Source organism: Tetranychus urticae, chromosome 1, assembly GCF_039701765.1.
Source record: "Tetranychus urticae isolate SD_2017Ah chromosome 1, NJAU_TeUrti_SD_1.0, whole genome shotgun sequence".
Lineage (NCBI taxonomy): Eukaryota > Metazoa > Arthropoda > Arachnida > Trombidiformes > Tetranychidae > Tetranychus > Tetranychus urticae.
This window is the reverse complement of record NC_142958.1, coordinates 287,230-306,872: the sequence shown is the minus strand read 5'-3', so window position 1 is coordinate 306,872 and position 19,643 is coordinate 287,230. Positions and strand designations below refer to the sequence as shown.

General features: G+C 35.1%; 5 protein-coding genes across 5 annotated transcripts; 2 read left to right on the top strand and 3 right to left on the bottom strand.

Moving 5' to 3' along the window:
* Window positions 1–100: 100 nt before the first annotated feature.
* LOC107370312 (uncharacterized) lies at window positions 101–2,636 on the bottom strand. Its single transcript, XM_015938308.3, has one exon. The coding sequence runs from the start codon at window positions 2,074–2,076 to the stop codon at window positions 1,063–1,065; it is 1,014 nt and encodes a 337-aa protein (XP_015793794.2). The 5' UTR covers window positions 2,077–2,636; the 3' UTR covers window positions 101–1,062.
* A 133-nt stretch (window positions 2,637–2,769) lies between these two features.
* LOC107370292 (AP-3 complex subunit mu-1-like) lies at window positions 2,770–4,106 on the top strand. Its single transcript, XM_089268245.1, has 4 exons — window positions 2,770–2,848; window positions 3,489–3,689; window positions 3,865–4,019; window positions 4,091–4,106. Exons 1-3 carry the CDS (start codon window positions 2,793–2,795, stop codon window positions 3,929–3,931), a joined length of 324 nt encoding a protein of 107 aa, XP_089124371.1. The 5' UTR covers window positions 2,770–2,792; the 3' UTR covers window positions 3,932–4,019; window positions 4,091–4,106.
* A 917-nt stretch (window positions 4,107–5,023) lies between these two features.
* Window positions 5,024–6,438, bottom strand: LOC107370313 (uncharacterized). The gene has a single exon (XM_015938309.3). The coding sequence runs from the start codon at window positions 6,094–6,096 to the stop codon at window positions 5,389–5,391; it is 708 nt and encodes a 235-aa protein (XP_015793795.1). The 5' UTR covers window positions 6,097–6,438; the 3' UTR covers window positions 5,024–5,388.
* An 852-nt stretch (window positions 6,439–7,290) lies between these two features.
* On the bottom strand, window positions 7,291–10,045 carry LOC107370293 (AP-3 complex subunit mu-1; the record flags this gene model as incomplete). Its single annotated transcript, XM_089266216.1, is given in 5 exon segments — window positions 7,291–7,909; window positions 8,197–8,490; window positions 9,537–9,632; window positions 9,635–9,704; window positions 9,879–10,045. Coding segments are annotated over 5 exon segments (792 nt in total), but the record flags the coding sequence as incomplete, so codon positions are not given.
* A 235-nt stretch (window positions 10,046–10,280) lies between these two features.
* Window positions 10,281–18,041, top strand: LOC107370311 (AP-3 complex subunit carmine). Its single transcript, XM_015938307.3, has 7 exons — window positions 10,281–10,408; window positions 15,656–15,760; window positions 15,882–16,298; window positions 16,473–16,632; window positions 16,705–16,998; window positions 17,286–17,564; window positions 17,941–18,041. The coding sequence occupies exons 2-7, from the start codon at window positions 15,726–15,728 to the stop codon at window positions 18,004–18,006; spliced, it is 1,251 nt and encodes a 416-aa protein (XP_015793793.1). The 5' UTR covers window positions 10,281–10,408; window positions 15,656–15,725; the 3' UTR covers window positions 18,007–18,041.
* Window positions 18,042–19,643: the final 1,602 nt, after the last annotated feature.

The following is a 19,643-nucleotide window of genomic DNA, read 5'->3' as shown; positions in this document are numbered from 1 at the left end:
AAATAATTTCAAGTTTCGTTTACTTTGCATTAAAATACTTACCTTTTAACTGGCTTTGATTAAGCTCATCAATTCATTCATTCAATAATTATGGAATTGGTTTGAGAAGATAAATAAACGTTTGTTTTCATTTTATTTTTGGGGTTTTATCACATTAATGTTTAATCGGAACCAATAATTATTTGGAATCAAGGAGTCAACATGAAAAGGGAACAAAACTTCAACTTAACAACACTCTTGGGTAATTTAATTACTGGGAAGACATGGATTCTGATATTAATAATGATTATGATTATATTGTAGGGAGTTAAAGGTTTAAAAAATAGGAACATGAACAGAGTGAAAGGAGAGTTTTGTTCATGAGATGGACACAAAAGAAGTACAATAAAGCAAACGGAATAAGTTATTTTTGTTTCATGTATTATAATTTGATTTGTATTTATAATGATTTTGTATATTCAATAGTAATTATATTATAATTGTCTTCATTTGTATAAGATATGGTATAATTTGGATGAATGCTTTGTAATTACGGTGGATATTTTACAATGAGCTTGTCTTTTGGTTTGCGGTTATTATTTCAAATAAAACAGTTTTCTTGTCATGATTGGGATAAAAAAGAAAGCAATATTATTAACAGGATAAAGTAATGGAAAGATTGTTAAATTAAAGTTGACAAAATGATGACCATTATCATGTTTACAAACAAATCAAGGGATAACTCAAAATATTTCGGGTTCATTGGTACGGCAGGATTGAGAGGAATAAAACTGAATGTGAAAACTGGTTAAATAGCGGCAGAGATGATGATGATGATGATCGAAGATTTGTTACATGGAGAGAAAGATGAAGAAATAAGCTCAGCAACATTACAAAAGTAACGATGTTTCAAATGATGAAGATGAAGTTATGATCAGATTGCGATTGTTTTCATTTTTTTTCCTTTTAATCAATGAAGATTATTTAGATGATGATGAAGATTCTGTGTTTGATTCTTAATTATATGCACACCTTGGTTGCTAGTTTCTGTAAAACTATTTACATCACCAGTTAAAATACATGTTAAGAGCATATTGACTCTGTTTCAGAATTATGCCTCTTTTTAGCTGTGGCCATGTCAGCCGCATGTTTCTTCCTCCACTTTGTCCTTCGATTTTGAAACCATACTTTCACTTGACTTTCAGACATACCTAATGCATATGCTAACTTGGCTCTCTCTGGTCCAGCCAAATATTTGGTCTGTTCAAAAGTTTTTTCAAGGATATAAATTTGATGTCCAGAAAAGGTTGGTCGAGTGTGTTTCTTTTTACCATCCTTTTCTGTTAACCCGAGTGTCGAAGTTAAACCATTATGGACCATTGCATGGACACCATGATTAGGATGATGCTGATGGTGACTTGAATGCACAGGTAATCCATTATTACCGATACTTGGTTCACTTTTAACTACACCATTACCGATAGTAGCATTAGCATCACCATTAGTCGCTCCACTTCCTCCTCCTTCTGCCCCATGTCCAGTTGCACTTGCTAACCTTTCTCTCCAAAGAGCTTGGTTATGAACCATTGAATTCCAATACAATGAATTAGCTGCCAATTTGTGAAGGCCTCCATTAGTTGGACCAAAATAGACATCACCAGTGGCTCCGATTGAGAAGCGGGGTAAAGCTCCGGCAGCCAGAGCTGAACCTAAGGCGGCTGATGCTGCAACTGCTGCTACTGTTGGTGTGGGATGAGGGTGGGAATGTTGATGGCTATGGTTTGATAAAGATGATGTTAATGCTGATGGACGAGAAAGTATATCACTTATTCGATGAGATGTGGCTGAAGCTCCGGGTGATGAAGATAACGAAGAGTTAGGCGATGCCACTGATGAGGCTGAATAACTTTTCAATGGAGGTGATCCACAATTTGATATCCCATTCTCAGGTGATGAACTATTATTGTTAGTGTTACCGTTATTATTGTTGTTATCACTATTACTATTACTGTTGCTGTTATTGCAATTGTTATTGAGATTGTTCGTATTACTGATGATATTATTTATGCTGGAACGGTTCGTCGATGAAAGAAACATGATAATGATGGTTATGAAGATGAACGAGAAAAATCAACAGAAACATGAAACAATTAGAATTAATGTCAAAATAAATTGACTCTACACTCGGTGAAAATATAAAGATACTGCTTGAAGTTTAATCAAAAAGACGGTGTTTGGTAAAAATGTGTGAAGATAAAGTTGTAAACAAATCAACAATCAAGTGAATCAAAAATTTTGAAAAATGAGAAACAGTTAAATTTAAGTACTCATTAATAGATGAAAAATTAAAAGTTCCATAATCACAAATAATAGCAATTGAGATGTGAAAAAGGTTAATCTTGGTGGAAATGGTGACTTGTGAGATGTTGATGAGGTTGATGATGAAGTTGACTTGAGTTGAAGTTGAGTTGAGGTTAACAAATAAAAACGATCTTCAAGTTACCATGTAATTTGCCTTTGGGTATTGATAATAACAATAATACTAGTACAAGAAACTAATAATAATAATAACAGTAACAGTAATAATATAAATGATAATAAGGTTTGGAAACAAAATACGGTTTAACATGGCTGCCGTAGTAAGGGAAAAAGAGGGAAGAGCCAAAATATTAGGCGGCAACAAAATATTGTTGGTTAAATTTTGCTTCAAAAGGTGGAGTTAATGGTGAGTTGTAACCTGAGCATTTCAACTAATAATAATAATAGCGATGATTTCAATGCAGATGATTATAATATTGTTGATTATAATACTGATGGTTATAATAGTGATGACAATACTCCTGATATTGATACTGATGATAATAATAATGTAAGTAAAAATACTATATTTTCAAGTTGGAGTATGTCTTTTACATTATTTCATTTATCTTCAAGTTTCTCTCCTCACCATCTTCCCATCATCTTCATCTTCATCTTTATCTTTATCTTCATCCCTTTTATAGATCATTGTGTATCTAAATAGAGTATTGTGTTAAAATAATGATCATCATCATCATCATTATCATCCCAATGATATATGCATCATATAATTTCAATTAATTGTTTTTTTACTTCGTCTTCTTCATCTTCATCTAATGTTTTTTTGGTAGCAACACAGTAACACTTGATAACTTAATAAGTTGATTTGTTTTGTCTTTTTTTCACCTTCTCCAAACTTATATCATCATCAAATGCTGATCGATGATATTAATTTATTTATTGTCTATGCTCAGGTAATTAATGTATATATTGTAAACCCTTCATTTTCAGTTTTTTTACAATAATCATTTCGGTATTTTTATTCAGCTCCATTTGCTTTTCTCATTCAGATTGATACTACTGCTCAAATGTTCAGCTTATTGTAATTGTCTTTCCTCCTTATTGATAGCTCTCGTATTTTGGTTATTGTCACAATAATTCATCTCCGTTTATCGAAATCAACTATTCTTTGTCATGTAATTCCTCCATAGAGTTATTAATATATTTACAGACTATTTTGGTGATTGCAAAGAATCTCTTATCAAGGAGAACTATGTTGTTGTCTATGAACTTCTTGATGAAATGTTGGATAATGGGTATCCTCTTGCAACGGAGTCCAATATACTTAAAGAGCTTATAAAACCACCTAACTTATTAAGAACAATTGCAAATACTGTTACTGGAAAATCAAAGTGAGTCCACCATCGGTTTCGTATCTTGACTTCTATTCTGTGATCTTATTGATAAGTCTACAGATTGATTTGGGAACCTTTCTTAGTTTATATGACTTGATAGTTCATTTAAATCCTGATATTATGCATTTTATCAACAATTGGACTTATTTTATTTTCTTTATTCTCATTGCAGCGTTAGTGCAACATTACCATCCGGACAGCTATCCAATGTTCCTTGGCGCCGTGCTGGAGTCAAATAACAATGAAGCTTATTTTGATTGCACCGAAGAAATTGATGCTATCATCTATAAAAGTGGATCTGTCGTATCTGCTGAAATACAAGGATATGTGCGTACTTTTTTATTCTTGGATATAACTCACCTTTTGTATTTTCTAATGATATATCTTTTCATTTTTAGATTGATTGTGGAATCAAACTTTCTGGGTTACCCGATCTTAGTTTAGTCTTAGTCTCAGCCCAAATACATTATTTTGTTAACATAAGAACAGGTAGTTGAGCTTTAAGCCAGCGAAGTCTTGATTGGTATCGCTATTAATATTGTCCCAGACAGCTCTCCGGCAATTTTCAATATGAAAGTAAAAGGCAACCTGTTAGTAAAGTTCTCATGAACGTTTGGAAATGATGCACCTTTTGAATCGCAAAAGCATGCTCTGCAATTTGACAAATAATCAGTCGTAATTAAATATCACATCTTTTGTTAAATAGACTTCAACAGCTTCTTTTAAAAAAACTTCTGCCAACCCCATGTCAAACATACATGAGGAATTGAGGCTGACGTAAACACAAAAAGCTTAAACGCTCGCAACTTATTTTGTCTAAACTGAAAATTGAATGGTATTTACTTGAATCAGTTTGAATCTTCGGTTGAGTAAACTTGTATCGTATTAGAGACTAGATTTGGATGCATTTTGATGTAACTTTAAAAATTCAAGTCTTGATTGTGTGCCACTATTGATAGTGTCTCAGAAAGCTCTCCGGTAATTTAACTTTGGGAATGGATGCAGTTTCATGAATTGTAAACGAATAAACTTGTATCGTCTTAATAATTAGATTTGAATAACATTTTGATTCAACCTGCAAAATTTACTATTCTTTTTTTCATTTAGCTTGATGGAGTTCCTTTATCAAGTTCTTTATGGAGTTGTATTTGAGATTCCGATGCCAAAGACGGTCTTGAATGTAAACCTTTCACCGAACCAAGGAAAATACTCATTTGATCCAGTATCTAAGCTATTGGTTTGGGAAATTGGAAGAATAAAAACTGGTAAAAGTCCTTTCGTTCGTGGAACCATTATAGCAAATACCAAGCAAAGCAAATAAATCAAACAAATTTGTTCATTTATAACTCTTGTTTTATTTTGATTTGTTTTGTTTTTTTATTAATATTATAGTAATATTTGTATTGTTGCAGTTGTTTGTAGTTATTATTATATATTAACAGGGAAGATTTGGTTTATTCAAAAACATTAGACATGAAAAGTCTAACATTTTTGACACAATTAGAAAAAAGTGTTTCAATTTATTTTGAACAATTTCAAATACAGTTATTGGAAAATCAGAGTAATGAATTCGGAGCTGAATCGAGCTCATTTTAACTCTTGTTCTTTACTCTGGATCCGGTTCACTAAAAGTCTAGAGTCTACTGAATCTTCTAATAACGGTTGTTTCTTTCCTCTTTCAGAATTTCTTTTCTCCTCATGCATTTTTCTTTGCTGTTGTCATGTGTTGTTCGGCTGCATGTTTCTTCCTCCACTTTGTCCTTCGATTTTGAAACCATACTTTCACTTGATCACCAGACAAACCTAAAGCATAAGCCAATTTGGCTCTTTCAGGTCCAGCCAAATATTTGGTCTGTTCAAAAGTTTTTTCAAGGATATAAATTTGTTGACCTGAAAAAGTGGGCCTCGAATGTTTCCTCTTATTATCTTTTTCAACTAATCCGATGGTCAAGTTATTTTGATGATTTACCACAGGCACACCATGGATATGAGAACGACCTGGAACACCGATAACACTTGCACCATTACCTCCAATAGAGGCACACACCAACCTCTCTTTCCAGAGAGCTTGGTTTTGAACCATTGAGTTCCAATATAAAGCAGCTGAAGTGGCCACAACTGAAGCTGCCGTCGATGAATGGTGATGTTGACGACCGGAATTGGAGCGAGAAAGAATGTCACTTATTCGATGTGAGGTGGCATAAGCTTTAGGCGATGAAGAGGGCGATGAACTTGGTGATGTTGGATAATTTTTCATTGGTGAAGTTGTCACAGGATGATGATTGCCATAATTGGTCATCTCATTTTCAAATGAGCTGCTATTATTGTTGCCATTATTATTATTACACTCACTTTCCTCTTTGAAAATATTGTTGCTGGTTTGATTTGCTGATAGGCTGAACATGATTAACAATGAACAAAACAAAACCTCATAATACACAAACAATGGTACAATTAGTCGGGTTTGCTGGTGATTTTTGGTTACCGAAAGAGTTGTATTCAACTTGGTTAAATTGTTGGAGAGACTAAAAGTTATTGACTTTGGATTGAAATGAGGAGAAAAATAGTCTCGACAGACACACAGGAATATACAAGTTACTCCAAAGTTATATCCAAATACAAATGAGCAACAAACTGGGAATGTAGTTTTAACTTTCGCAAGTGGGCAATGATGAAGGTTGGAGAAACTGAGAAAAGAGGAAGAGCTAAAATAACAGGCGGTAACCAAATGATGCTGGCTCAACTCTGCTTTTAGGAGGAGTTTATCCGCATCTCTATTGAGTTGGACAATTAACCATTCAACTTGAAAGACTCACACTTCATGTATTATTATTATTCCAATAATTTTATGGTATTCTTCCAGATCATTATTCTCTCATGAGGATCAATGTTATTATGGATTGTTATTTTATTTGTTAAGAGAAGAAGAAGAAGCCAAAAATGCAGACAAAACTGCAAAGGTTAACCCCATAACGAGAGATATTTTTGATACAGCTTTACTGTCTTTGATTAACCTACAATTGAACCGTTTAATGGAGTACATTAATGTATCATTCTCATCAATTAACTCATCTCTTACTTTATCTAATTGTCATATAATGTCATTCTAATTACCAGGGCTTTTCATTTTCGATGCTATTTCCATACTTTTATCTATCAAGATAAACCGAAGAAAAGTCCATCGATTTTCAGCGAAAATTAAGGTTGATAAAATTGAAAAAAGGCCAAAAGATGTTGCATCGGCGTAAAATCTATGCAGTGTCATTAAAAAAATGACGGAATGCAAAATGAAAGCCCTGCTCATAACTTCTCGTGGCAGTGGTTTAATCTATTTATACAGCTCTTGTATTGTTATTGACCACTTGATATCACTTGAATTGTATCCATTAATTTCAAATTAGCAAGTAACTTAACACTTTTGCCTGAATATATCTTAAAACTCTTTTTAAGAACTCGTTAGGCATCAAATTAATCTCTATTTTGATGCTATTTGAATAAGTATTTTTTAACTGCAGCTTAGGAAATAAAGTCAACAATTATGCAACACATCTTACCAATTTGAACGGTTAAATGAAAAGTTGTTCAACATATTTGATTTGATTTTTCAAAATAAAATTTGTTTATTAAATCTGTTAATGTCTCAATTAATTTGTTTGTTCATTTGTTGAACAGCCAGAATTTCAATTGATTTATAATTGGATGTTTAAAGAACATATTTTATTGGACGCTTTACTCATGAGGACCATACTTTACACATGTGGAATAAAGTAAAGGTTCCCTGTAAGTTCGCCAATTTTAAGCTTTAAAACAAACCAAGAGTCCAATCCTTTTACCACTTTAAAGAAACATCGACAATAATTATTTACTGCTTTGACGAGTAAATTATCCATTTGATTAAGATATTCGTGTACAGCGATCAAGCTCAAGCTGAATCAATTCAATATCACCATTTGGAAGCTTGTTGTTTCAGTTTGAAAAGAGATGCAATGTCTAGTGCTTTTATTAAGCAAATAGTCGCAAAGAAGTGTCCAAAAGGATAGTTCTGTTCCAAGCTAAAGATAGCCAAAAATTATTGGAATTTTACCAGTTTCTATTCTTCCTATTTCCCAAACCAATAGCTTAGATACTGGATCAAATGAGTATTTTCCTTGGTTCGGTGAAAGGTTTACATTCAAGACCGTCTTTGGCATCGGAATCTCCAATACAACTCCATCAAGCTAAATGGAAAAAAATAATAGTAAATTTTGCAGGTTGAATCAAAATGTCATCCAATCTAGTCTCTAATACGATACAAGTTTGCTCAAAAATTCATGAAACTGCATCCATTCCGAAAGTTAAATTACCGTAGAGCTTTCTGAGACACTATCAATATTGACACACAATCAAGACTTTGATTGTTTAAATATTAACTACCTGTTCTGATGTTAGTCTGATAAAACCCTGAAAAGATTGCAATTCATTTCGCAAATTTTTTTGTTCCGTAAACATGTTAATGGCGCGTTACCGTTCTTCCATTAGTTTGCTTTGGTCCAACTCGTATTTCCATTTTGCCTCCTCCAACTTCTCGGAATGAAATCAGATGTCTTACAAATATAGGGATTGAAACTATATTTTGTGCACCAATAGTGTAAGACATTAATCGAAAATTTCCATCAGGCGGAATGAACGAAAGAACTCTTTCTGATTCCCATCGTCTATATCTAACACATGGATGGAAACTAACATCATCAAATAATCGTGGGTTGATAAAAGATAAACTAAGATCGGGTAACCCAGAAAGTTTGATTCCACAATCAATCTAAAAATGAATATTTATCACATGCCTTACTCGCAGAAATTTCCAAATCTTCATGAGATCTTTACTAACAGGTCGCCTTTTACTTTCATATTGAAAATTACCGGAGAGCTGGCCGTTACACTATTAGGTAAGAGTAAGAGTTTACGGACTAAGGAGGGACAACATGAGACATTTAAATTAAGATCCAATCAGGTTAATCTTTTAAAATTAAGTCTATGGTTATAATGGTAACTGAACTAATTGTTAGTTACTAATCTTGTCTCAAATCCATGGATACTGAAAGAGGAGAAGAGAAAATTCTGATTAATCATTCATTTCATATAAAAAACAATTAAACTTATATGTTCACGTGCTTGTGTACTAATTATCAATTTTACCATTGGTTAGCGAAAGTTTGTGATCTCTAACAAGGATAGGTGCCTAAGTGGTACGGTTCCATTCTGGAAATTTTATGATAAATCGATAGAAATGAGGAAAAAAACATGTCTGGTGAAATTTTAGGACTTGCAAATTTTCGCTTCAATTTCTATTCGTGTTTAAGTCAACTTTGCCTATGAAAAATGGCCATTATGAAGCTATGAACAACATCCATTTTGTTTGCTAATTTTATGAAATGTCTTTGTTTTTGCCATTTTCAGCTTATTCCAATGGGCCTGATTAAACTTTAAAATAGAATAAAAATTGAAGCGATAATTTGCAAGTCCTAAAATTTTACCAGACATGTTTTTTCCCTCATTTCTATCGATTTATCATAAAATTTCCCGAATCGAACCGTACCACTTAGGCACCTTCCCTTGTAAGTTCCACCTTAGTCCGTAAAACCTTACTCTTACGCACTATTAATAGTGATAACAATCAAGACTTTGATTGTTTAAATATCAATTACCTGTTCTGAAGCTAAGAATATAATGAATTTAGGTTGACAAAAGATAAACTAAGATCGGGTAACCCAGAAAGTTTGATTCCACAATCAATCTAAAAATGAAAAGATATATCATTAGAAAATACAAAAGGTGAGTTATGTCCGAGAATAAAAAAGTACGCACATATCCTTGAATCTCAGCAGATACGACAGATCCACTTTTATCGATGATAGCATCAATTTCTTCGGTGCAATCAAAATAAGCGTCATTGTTAGTATACGACTGTATTTGACTCCAGCACGGCGCCAAGGAACATTGGAAAGCTGTCCGGATGGTAATGTTGCACTAACGCTGTAATGAGAATAAAGAAAATAAAATAAGTCCAATTTTTGATAAAATGCATGATGTCAGGATTTAAATTAACTATTAAGTCGTATAAACTAAGAAAAGTTTTCAAATCAATCTGTAGACTTATCAATAGATCACAGAATAGAAGTCAAGATACGAAACCGATGGCTGACTCACTTTGATTTTCCAGTAACAGTATTTGCAATTGTTCTTAATAAGTTAGGTGGTTTTATAAGCTCTTTAAGTATATTGGACTCCGTTGCAAGAGGATACCCATTATCCAACATTTCATCAAGAAGACTTACTAGTGGGTATAAACAGTGACGCTGAAGCCAGAAATGCCATTATCAGACGACAGATCCAAACAGTCCATGTTGTAGAGTTTGTAGACGCCATTCCGATGAAAAACAGGACTCCAACACACCGAACGATGGCTCTAAACATATAAAAAACAAAAAATAGAGTAATTAAATAACTTAATTGTAGAAAATAATCAAAAAAGCAGTAGCTTGAAACTTCTCGACGACTTCTCCTTCTTCACTTAGTTGTGTTTGGTGATTGGTATATTTAACAGATGGCAGTAGGTTGAGTGATGCTGAACCAGCTGATGAAGGCAAAATCTGCAAGTCTACTTTCTTAATTTGTTTACGTCCACCTAATAAAATTACATGGCAAAAAGTAACTTTAATGAGTTTTGTTGACTAATTTGTGACCGTTCACAACTGTTAACAGTCAAAAGAGGAAGATTGAACTTACTTTTCTATGGAGATGAACCAAAAGTGAAAAGTAAGAGAGAAAGGGGAGGGATCTTACTATTCTAAAACCTTTCGGTTTTAAGTGAAGAGTAAGAAGGAGAGAGGGCAGCACAAGGGAGTGAAGAGGCAAAGTTGAAAGTTAAGTCAAACTTTATTGATAATGTTAGAGAAAAGTTCGGAGTATATATGTCTCTCATGGGACATAGGAATATCAGGGTACAAATGGTTTAGTTAAATTCAGTATAAAAAATAATCATAATAAACATATAAATACAATGGTTGAAATGTGCGTAGTTAAAAGTATAATATTTCACGTTTACATTTACCGCTAGGGTTACCTGCTTTTGATTGGAAAGATACAATTGTAATGCATTGAGTTATATTGAAAAAGCCCTAGTGGCGAAGGTTGAAAGAGAGAGAGGAACATATGTTTTAAGTTTTTGTGCTTGGTTTGTTTTATTGAAGTTAATCATCATCACATTCGCCCACTGTAATTTGAGTTTGTTGTCTATCAACAAACTGCTTGAGCTGGGATGAATGAGCTTGAATTGGTGTTCCTGAAAGTGATTCCGAGATGATGTAGGTTACGTCCGTGATCTTCTTGATGACATAGTATGGACCTGTATACTTAGCTGTGACTTTAGTTTTGGATGGATGGTTAAATGGTACTTCCTTGAGTACTTTGGATCCAATCTCAAAGTTTGCGACGGGATGTTTAGCGTCATGTCTTTGTTTCCTTCTTTCTTGTTCCGTACGTGTCCTGGTCCGGGCTAATTCTCGTGCTTCCTGGAGATTGTTGGTTTGACCGGAGAAAGTCGGAGTTGGATCAGTTCCAAAGAAGAGATATGCAGGAGCATAACCAGTGATATCGTGTGGAGTGTTGTTGTAATCTGTGACAATCTTTGGTAAGAGCGTTGTCCATTTACGATGAGGATGATCTTGTAAAGCAGCTCTTACTTTGACCATCAAAGTTCCATTGATACGTTCGACAATACCGTTGGTTTGTGGATGATATGGAGTACTAAAGATATGCTTTATGTTGTGGCGTTTGAAAGCTTGTTTCAAGACTGTACTTTGGAAGTTCTTGTGACAGTCAGTTAGAATAGCTTTGATGCGAATACCAGATTGAATAAGTTTGTCTAGGAGGGTTACTACTGATGCTGATGTGTTGGTGGTTGTGGGAAAGGCCCAAACATAACGTGAAAAGTGGTCTATGAAGACTTGAATGTACTTATGTCGAGTACTACCAGCTGCAGGTCCCATGACTATAGTATCGAGGCCGACGAGATCACCAGGTTCGAGATCAACTGAAGGGAGGATCATTTGACCAATACTTGGACGATGGGTTTGCTTGACAAGCTGGCATGAACGGCATGAATCGACATAAGCTTTGATGTCTGAGATCATATGAGGCCACCAATAGAAACGAGTAATAAGTTTTACAGTCTTGTTTTTCCCAGGGTGACTGTAATCGTCGTGAAAATGCTGCAAGACTTTATTACGGAGTGTTGGTGGAATGATTGCTCGAGTGGAACCACGAGTTTTCACGGTGACGATGCCATCCACTTTGAAAGATTGTTGGATATGAGAAAAGTCAGTGGTAGCTTGATGTTGCTTGATTTCATCAGCATCGATGAGGAAAGTAACTGGGGCTCTTGATAAGGCATCAACGTGTTGTTGAGAGACGCCAGCTCGATGAAATAGCTCATAGGATCGAGTAGAGAGCTTGATACTCCAGCGATAGAGTCTTCCTTTGGGTTTCTTGAGTGTGAGGAGCCATTTCAATGCACTATGATCGGTGATGACTTTGAATGGGAGGCTAAGATAAGCTTCGAAGTGATCAACAGCTTCTACAACTGCAAGGCATTCAAGTTCGAATGCGGTATAGTTGCCTTGGTGTTCGTTGAGTGCTTTGGAAAAATAAGCAATGGGATGTTCAAGACCATGTTTGTCAGTTTGAACTAGCGTAGCTCCAATACCAATCTTTGAAGCGTCAGTGTAAAGGGTACATGGTTCATCTTTGTTGTAAATAGCGAGAACTGGTTCATTGATTAACTTGTTTTTGAGGATTTGAAAAGCGGTTTGATGTTCATCTTTCCAGTGGAAAGAAATATTTTTACAGAGGAGTCTGGTTAATGGTTTAGAGATGGTTGAGAACTTGTCTATGAAGCGACGATAATAGTTTGCAAGTCCTAAGAATTGACGAACTTCCTTGACATTACTTGGAACAGGAAAATGTTCAACAGCTTTGACCTTTTGTTTGGATGGACTAACTCCTTCAGAACTGATGATGTATCCAAGATAGTCAACTTCATTTTGCGCGAAGTTGCATTTAGATAGCTTCAGTTTGATGTTGTTATCCTTGCAAAGAGTGAAGATCTTCTCTAAGAGTTGGAGATGTTCAGAGAATGTTTTGCTGTAAATGATGATGTCATCTAAGTAATTTATTGCTCCGTTGTAGAGTAAAGAACCAAGTACTCTTTGTAGAATTCTTTGAAAAGTTGCGGGGGCGTTTTTAAGACCAAATGGCATGACGAGCCATTCATAGTGTCCTTCATGGGTTACGAAAGCAGTTTTCTCGATGCTTTCTGGGTCCATCTCAATATGCCAATATCCCCATTTGACGTCAAGTGTCGAGAAGTACTTACTACCTTGAAGACGATCAATGACATCATTGATCCGTGGCAGCGGCATCTTGTCATCTATGGTGAGGGCATTGAGACGACGGAAATCTATGCAGAGTCGTGTACCACCACCTTTCTTTGGTACACATGTGACTGGGAAGGCCCAAGGACTTTCACTATCACGAACCAATCCTTTTTCTTTGTATTCTTTAACTTGACGACTTATTTCATCAAGTTCGGCTTGAGGACGACGATAGGCCCTAAGTTGAATTGGAGGATGGTTAATAGTGGTAATCCGATGTTTGGCAACGGTGATGCGGCCAATGTCTGTTTCATTTTGGGCGAAGGCAGATTTATGTTTTTCAATGAGGGCGGCAAGTTGATCTTTCTCATGTGTCTCTCCTAACAGGGTTACTAATTCTTGAGTCTCTGGTGATCGAATGCTGACAGTCTTATCTTCTAGGTTAAGGTGAAGACCGAATTCGATACTGGTGTTGAGACCGATTAAGATTGGATAGCGGAAGTTGGAGATGATGTGATACTTGATCGTCTTGGTTGTTTTGTGGATGGTAGTTGAGGCGAGAGTGTATCCAACACTCTTAGTTGAACCTTCTAATTGGTTGATGGTTATTTGTTGTTTATTGTTGATAGGAAGGTTGAGTCGTTTACATGTCTTTAGACTCATAATGCTGATTGTACTACCGGTGTCAATGAAGGCTTCGACGGAAATACCTTCGATTGTTAGTGGAATATCGATGAATTTCAGTATTGGAGATATGTTTTTAGCGAAACATACGTCTCCGTGGTCATCTGGATGGAGTTCTTCCTCGGCAGTGTGGGTCGATGGTCGAGGTTGACTGGTTTGAGAACGATTAGGACATTCACGATGCCAATGGTTTTCCTTTTTACCAAGTCTTTCACAGTACCTACAGACTGGAGGACGGCGTTCAGCAGATTGACGAGGGCGGCTATTGTTATGTGGAGGTGCGGCGACCAATGTTTTAGCAGCGGGTTTCTTTGGTTGTTGCTTTGTTAGGAATTTTTCCTTTTGTTTGTAACGCATTTCGGTTTCAGTGGCTATTTCGAGCCAATCAGAGAGTGTACGAGGGCGTCCAGAACTCATATGGAGAGTCCAAGCAAAGGGTAAACCAGAAGTTAGTTGAGAGATGACTTGATGTTCAGCCAATTTTGCTTCACGAAGGAGTTTTATCTTACGGCGATAATACTCCGTCACTGTCTCTGTACGCTCAAGACGGATACGTTGAGCTTCGAGAAGTGGGTCCTTGAATTCAGAACCGAAGCGAGTGATCATTAAAGATTTGACAGTGTTCCAATCAACATGCTCTTCAGTTGCGATTTCTTCGGCGTACCAACTTAGAGCTTCTTTGTCTAGGCTGTAGACTAAGTCTCTGATAAGGGTGTATGGATCGTTGGTGTTGACATGTCTTTCGTACAGGACTAACCAAGCTTGGATGCGGATACCAGATGGTTCGCCAGTATAACATTTGAGAACCTTCTTCTGTGGTAAGGTTATGTACTGCGTTGGTTGGTCGATAGTCGTGTCTAGTTGTGATGTAGTGGATAAACGGTTCCTATTTTGGTCTTGGAATCGAACTGCTGGTGTAGGCGGGAGGTATGGATTACGGATTAATGTTGGTAGACGAACATTTGTTGGGTTGACCAAGGGTGGATGGGTTGGTTGATTTGGATTTGTGATTGGGTTTGAGTCGAGGTTGTCTCTTTGGGCATCTGGATCTGAGGATATTTGATCAGAGAGGTTAGTATCATCGTGATCATTTGCCATTTTGTTCTCGGCTTTACCAGGTTAAATTGGACCACTAGATGGAGCAGAAGGACCAGCGGGAGTTTCAACAGCTTGAACTTCAGGAGTTACCAAAGGACGGAGGAAGCTGGGTCGGCAAACTGGTTTTAGGGGGTTCGGTTCCACCAAAGGACAATTAGGCTGGAAGAGTTGGCTGATAGATGGAGACAAGAGATACGTCTGTTCAAAACAGGAGAAGAGATCCTGTCGACTGCGCCAAATGTGACCGTTCACAACTGTTAACAGTCAAAAGAGGAAGATTGAACTTACTTTTCTATGGAGATGAACCAAAAGTGAAAAGTAAGAGAGAAAGGGGAGGGATCTTACTATTCTAAAACCTTTCGGTTTTAAGTGAAGAGTAAGAAGGAGAGAGGGCAGCACAAGGGAGTGAAGAGGCAAAGTTGAAAGTTAAGTCAAACTTTATTGATAATGTTAGAGAAAAGTTCGGAGTATATATGTCTCTCATGGGACATAGGAATATCAGGGTACAAATGGTTTAGTTAAATTCAGTATAAAAAATAATCATAATAAACATATAAATACAATGGTTGAAATGTGCGTAGTTAAAAGTATAATATTTCACGTTTACATTTACCGCTAGGGTTACCTGCTTTTGATTGGAAAGATACAATTGTAATGCATTGAGTTATATTGAAAAAGCCCTAGTGGCGAAGGTTGAAAGAGAGAGAGGAACATATGTTTTAAGTTTTTGTGCTTGGTTTGTTTTATTGAAGTTAATCATCATCACAAATTAATTGAATTAATTGTTATTGAATTTTTACTTTAATTCAAGTTTTATTACACCTGATTACCGTTGGTCATTATGATTGATAGTTTGTTTATAATTGACAATCTAGGGTATGTAGTGGTCCATATTTTACTTGCATTTTTGAAGTGACAGATTTTTATCTTTACTTATCTGAATTTTAATTGTTTCTTGTTTTGTTTTTGCTTCTACGCCTTGCTTTTCTTTACACAGAGATATTTTTCTTCAAAAGCACTGGAAAAAATTAATCAACAAATCCGTTTGTGATTATTTCTTCGATTCATTGAAAACTCACAACAAAACTAATGTTAAGCCGGTCATTGCAACACCACATTACTTCATCATCTCCGTTTATCGAAATCAACTATATTTTGTAGCTATTACCAGTAAAGAGGTTCCACCTTTATTCGTTGTGGAATTCCTCCATAGAGTTATTGATATATTTACAGACTATTTTGGTGATTGCAAAGAATCTCTTATCAAGGAGAACTATGTTGTTGTCTATGAACTTCTTGATGAAATGTTGGATAATGGGTATCCTCTTGCAACGGAGTCCAATATACTTAAAGAGCTTATAAAACCACCTAACTTATTAAGAACAATTGCAAATACTGTTACTGGAAAATCAAAGTGAGTCAGCCATCGGTTTCGTATCTTGACTTCTATTCTGTGATCTATTGATAAGTCTACAGATTGATTTGAAAACTTTTCTTAGTTTATACGACTTAATAGTTAATTTAAATCCTGACATCATGCATTTTATCAAAAATTGGACTTATTTTATTTTCTTTATTCTCATTACAGCGTTAGTGCAACATTACCATCCGGACAGCTTTCCAATGTTCCTTGGCGCCGTGCTGGAGTCAAATATACTAACAATGAAGCTTATTTTGATTGCACCGAAGAAATTGATGCTATCATCGATAAAAGTGGATCTGTCGTATCTGCTGAAATACAAGGATATGTGCGTACTTTTTTATTTTTAGACATAACTCACCTTTTGTATTTTCTAATGATATGTCTGTTTCATTTTTAGATTGATTGTGGAATCAAACTTTCTGGGTTACCCGATCTTAGTTTATCTTTTATCAACCCACGATTATTTGATGATGTTAGTTTCCATCCATGTGTTAGATATAGACGATGGGAATCAGAAAGAGTTCTTTCGTTCATTCCGCCTGATGGAAATTTTCGATTAATGTCTTACACTATTGGTGCACAAAATATAGTTTCAATCCCTATATTTGTAAGACATCTGATTTCATTCCGAGAAGTTGGAGGAGGCAAAATGGAAATACGAGTTGGACCAAAGCAAACTAATGGAAGAACGGTAACGCGCCATTAACATGTTTACGGAACAAAAAAATTTGCGAAATGAATTGCAATCTTTTCAGGGTTTTATCAGAATAACATCAGAACAGGTAGTTGATATTTAAACAATCAAAGTCTTGATTGTGTGTCACTATTGATAGTGTCTCAGAAAGCTCTACGGTAATTTAACTTTCGGAATGGATGCAGTTTCATGAATTTTTGAGCAAACTTGTATCGTATTAGAGACTAGATTGGATGACATTTTGATTCAACCTGCAAAATTTACTATTATTTTTTTCCATTTAGCTTGATGGAGTTGTATTGGAGATTCCGATGCCAAAGACGGTCTTGAATGTAAACCTTTCACCGAACCAAGGAAAATACTCATTTGATCCAGTATCTAAGCTATTGGTTTGGGAAATAGGAAGAATAGAAACTGGTAAAAGTCCTTTCGTTCGTGGAACCATTAACTTGCAAAGTGGTTCACCTCTACCTGACTCAAATCCAACAATTCTTGTTAAATTTACTATTAGCCAATTCGCAATCTCTGGTTTAAAGGTCAACCGACTGGACATGTATGGAGAGGTAATTGTTCTGCATATCTTGACTTGTTGTTTTTTAGTTGATGAAGTCTATTAGTTAGATTTTTTCATCGAATTCATTAACATTTCTAACGCTCTTTATATATCTTGTATGTAAATTAAGGGTAAATCAGGCTTGTAGATTTTTTAGAAGATTAGAAGAATACTTTTCGCATATTGCAAGCACATTTGAACGCATTTTGAATTATTTTAGCTGAAGTTTTCCTTTAAAACTAACATCTTTTTTAATCCAATTATCATATTAGACACTTCTCACTGAGTTGATAATTGGTACTTTTGAAAATGTGTTATAATGCTGTTTGCAAAATCAATATTACTGACTTATGATTAAATTTAATTTTAATTTTTTTTCCTTACAGAAATATAAACCTTTCAAAGGAGTGAAATATATTTCGAAAGCTGGCAATTTTCAAGTCCGGACTTAGTTTAATAAAAAACTAACTTTTTAATCGCTTAATAATCATGTTTCATTACTTCAAACCCATAATCGAATCCCAATTTTCGATAAAGAACTCTGGTTTTTATAATATCTTGATGAAAAATCTTATCGGGTTGTCCAGGAGTAAGTGAGGATGCTGATATTTTATAATTTTTGTGATTCACACAAATGGCAGAATTTTATAAACAGATGTCACAAGGTTAATTTGTTGAAAAATTAAATCTTGTTCAACTCTTAATAGAATTTCTTTATTTTATGACTCTTCGGGTAGTCTAGGATTAAGTCGTTATACACTAACTTCACGCATAAGTTAATTTTTGATAATCGCTATACTATACTACTAATGGGATAAGTAAGCATCTTATTATATTGTCCAACAAGTAATCTGTAGCAAAAATGGCATTCACATCGGAGTAAAACTTGCTTGAAGAGTGGAAGCAGTAATTGTGGCTGAGTTTCCATGGTTGAGGAAGTTGAGATTGGTGCTAATTCTAGTAGTGAAGTTGAGGAGGCTTCTTGAATGATGATATCTCGTTTCTTAATCGATACACCCATACAAGCAATGAGTAAAGTCAAAGCATGAAATTTTTGCGACAAAATTGTGACCAACTGAATGGGTTCTAAAAAGATTCTTACATAGCATGAAAGCCACGATTGAACTACAATTACGAAAAATAGTCAGAACTTAATCAGAATTCAGGTTACTGAGAAATTCACTTTTAAACAGGGTGGGGGAAACCTTTAATTGTATTCAGGTTGATGGTTTATTGTTGGATTAAAATGATATGTAAAACCGTTCAGACCGAACAAAGAATCAACCCTCAACTCAGCAAAAAAGAGATCAAACCAACATTATCAGCCGGACAGCTATCCTTTTCTTGGCGTCGTGCTGGAGTCAAATAACAATGAAGCTTATTTTTATTGCACCAAAGAAATCGAAGCTATCATCGATAAAAGTGGATCTGTCGTATCTGCTGAGATTCAAGGATATGTGCGTACTTCTTTATTATCAGACATAATTCACCTTTTGTATTTTCTAATGATATATCTTTTCATTTTTAGATTGATTGTGGAATCAAACTTTCTGGGTACTTCAGCCTTAGTTTATCTTTTGTCAACCCAAATTCATTATTTTCTTAACATCAGAATAGGTAATTGATATTTATGAAATCAAAGTCTTGATTGGTATCACTATTGGTAGTGTAACAGACAGCTCTTGTATGGCTAAATGTTGCATTGTTAAGTTAACTGAAAAAATTGCAAGGTATTTTACTTGAATCAGGTTACATTTAACTTTTTGAAATGAACGAAGTCTTGTAAATTTTGAGTAAACCTTTGTCGTATTAGAGACTAGATTTGGATGATATTTTGATATAACTTGAAAAAATTTATTTCTCTTCTTATTTCAGCTTGATGGAGTTATATTGGAGATTCCGATGCCATTGATCCAGTATCTAAGCTATTGGTCTGGGAAATTGGAAGCATAGAAACTAGTAAAAGTCCTTTCGTTCGTGGAACCATTAACTTACAAAGTGGTTAACCTCTACCTGATTCAAATCCAACAATTCTTGTTAAATTTACTAATTAGCCAAGTTGCAATCCCTGGTTAAAGGCCAACTGACT

Excerpts from the sequence above, each read along its gene's own strand:
- LOC107370313 (XM_015938309.3), bottom strand. The coding sequence starts at position 6,096 with ATGTTCAGCCTATCAGCAAATCAAACCAGCAACAATATTTTCAAAGAG.
- LOC107370292 (XM_089268245.1), top strand. The coding sequence starts at position 2,793 with ATGGTTATAATAGTGATGACAATACTCCTGATATTGATACTGATGATA. Across the intron at positions 2,849-3,488 it reads ATACTGATGATAATAATAAT|AGTTATTAATATATTTACAG; the intron begins GTAAGTAAAAAT and ends ATTCCTCCATAG. Across the intron at positions 3,690-3,864 it reads ACTGTTACTGGAAAATCAAA|CGTTAGTGCAACATTACCAT; the intron begins GTGAGTCCACCA and ends TTCTCATTGCAG.
- LOC107370312 (XM_015938308.3), bottom strand. The coding sequence starts at position 2,076 with ATGTTTCTTTCATCGACGAACCGTTCCAGCATAAATAATATCATCAGT.
- LOC107370311 (XM_015938307.3), top strand. The coding sequence starts at position 15,726 with ATGATTGATAGTTTGTTTATAATTGACAATCTAGG. Across the intron at positions 15,761-15,881 it reads TTTATAATTGACAATCTAGG|AGATATTTTTCTTCAAAAGC; the intron begins GTATGTAGTGGT and ends TTCTTTACACAG. Across the intron at positions 16,299-16,472 it reads ACTGTTACTGGAAAATCAAA|CGTTAGTGCAACATTACCAT; the intron begins GTGAGTCAGCCA and ends TTCTCATTACAG.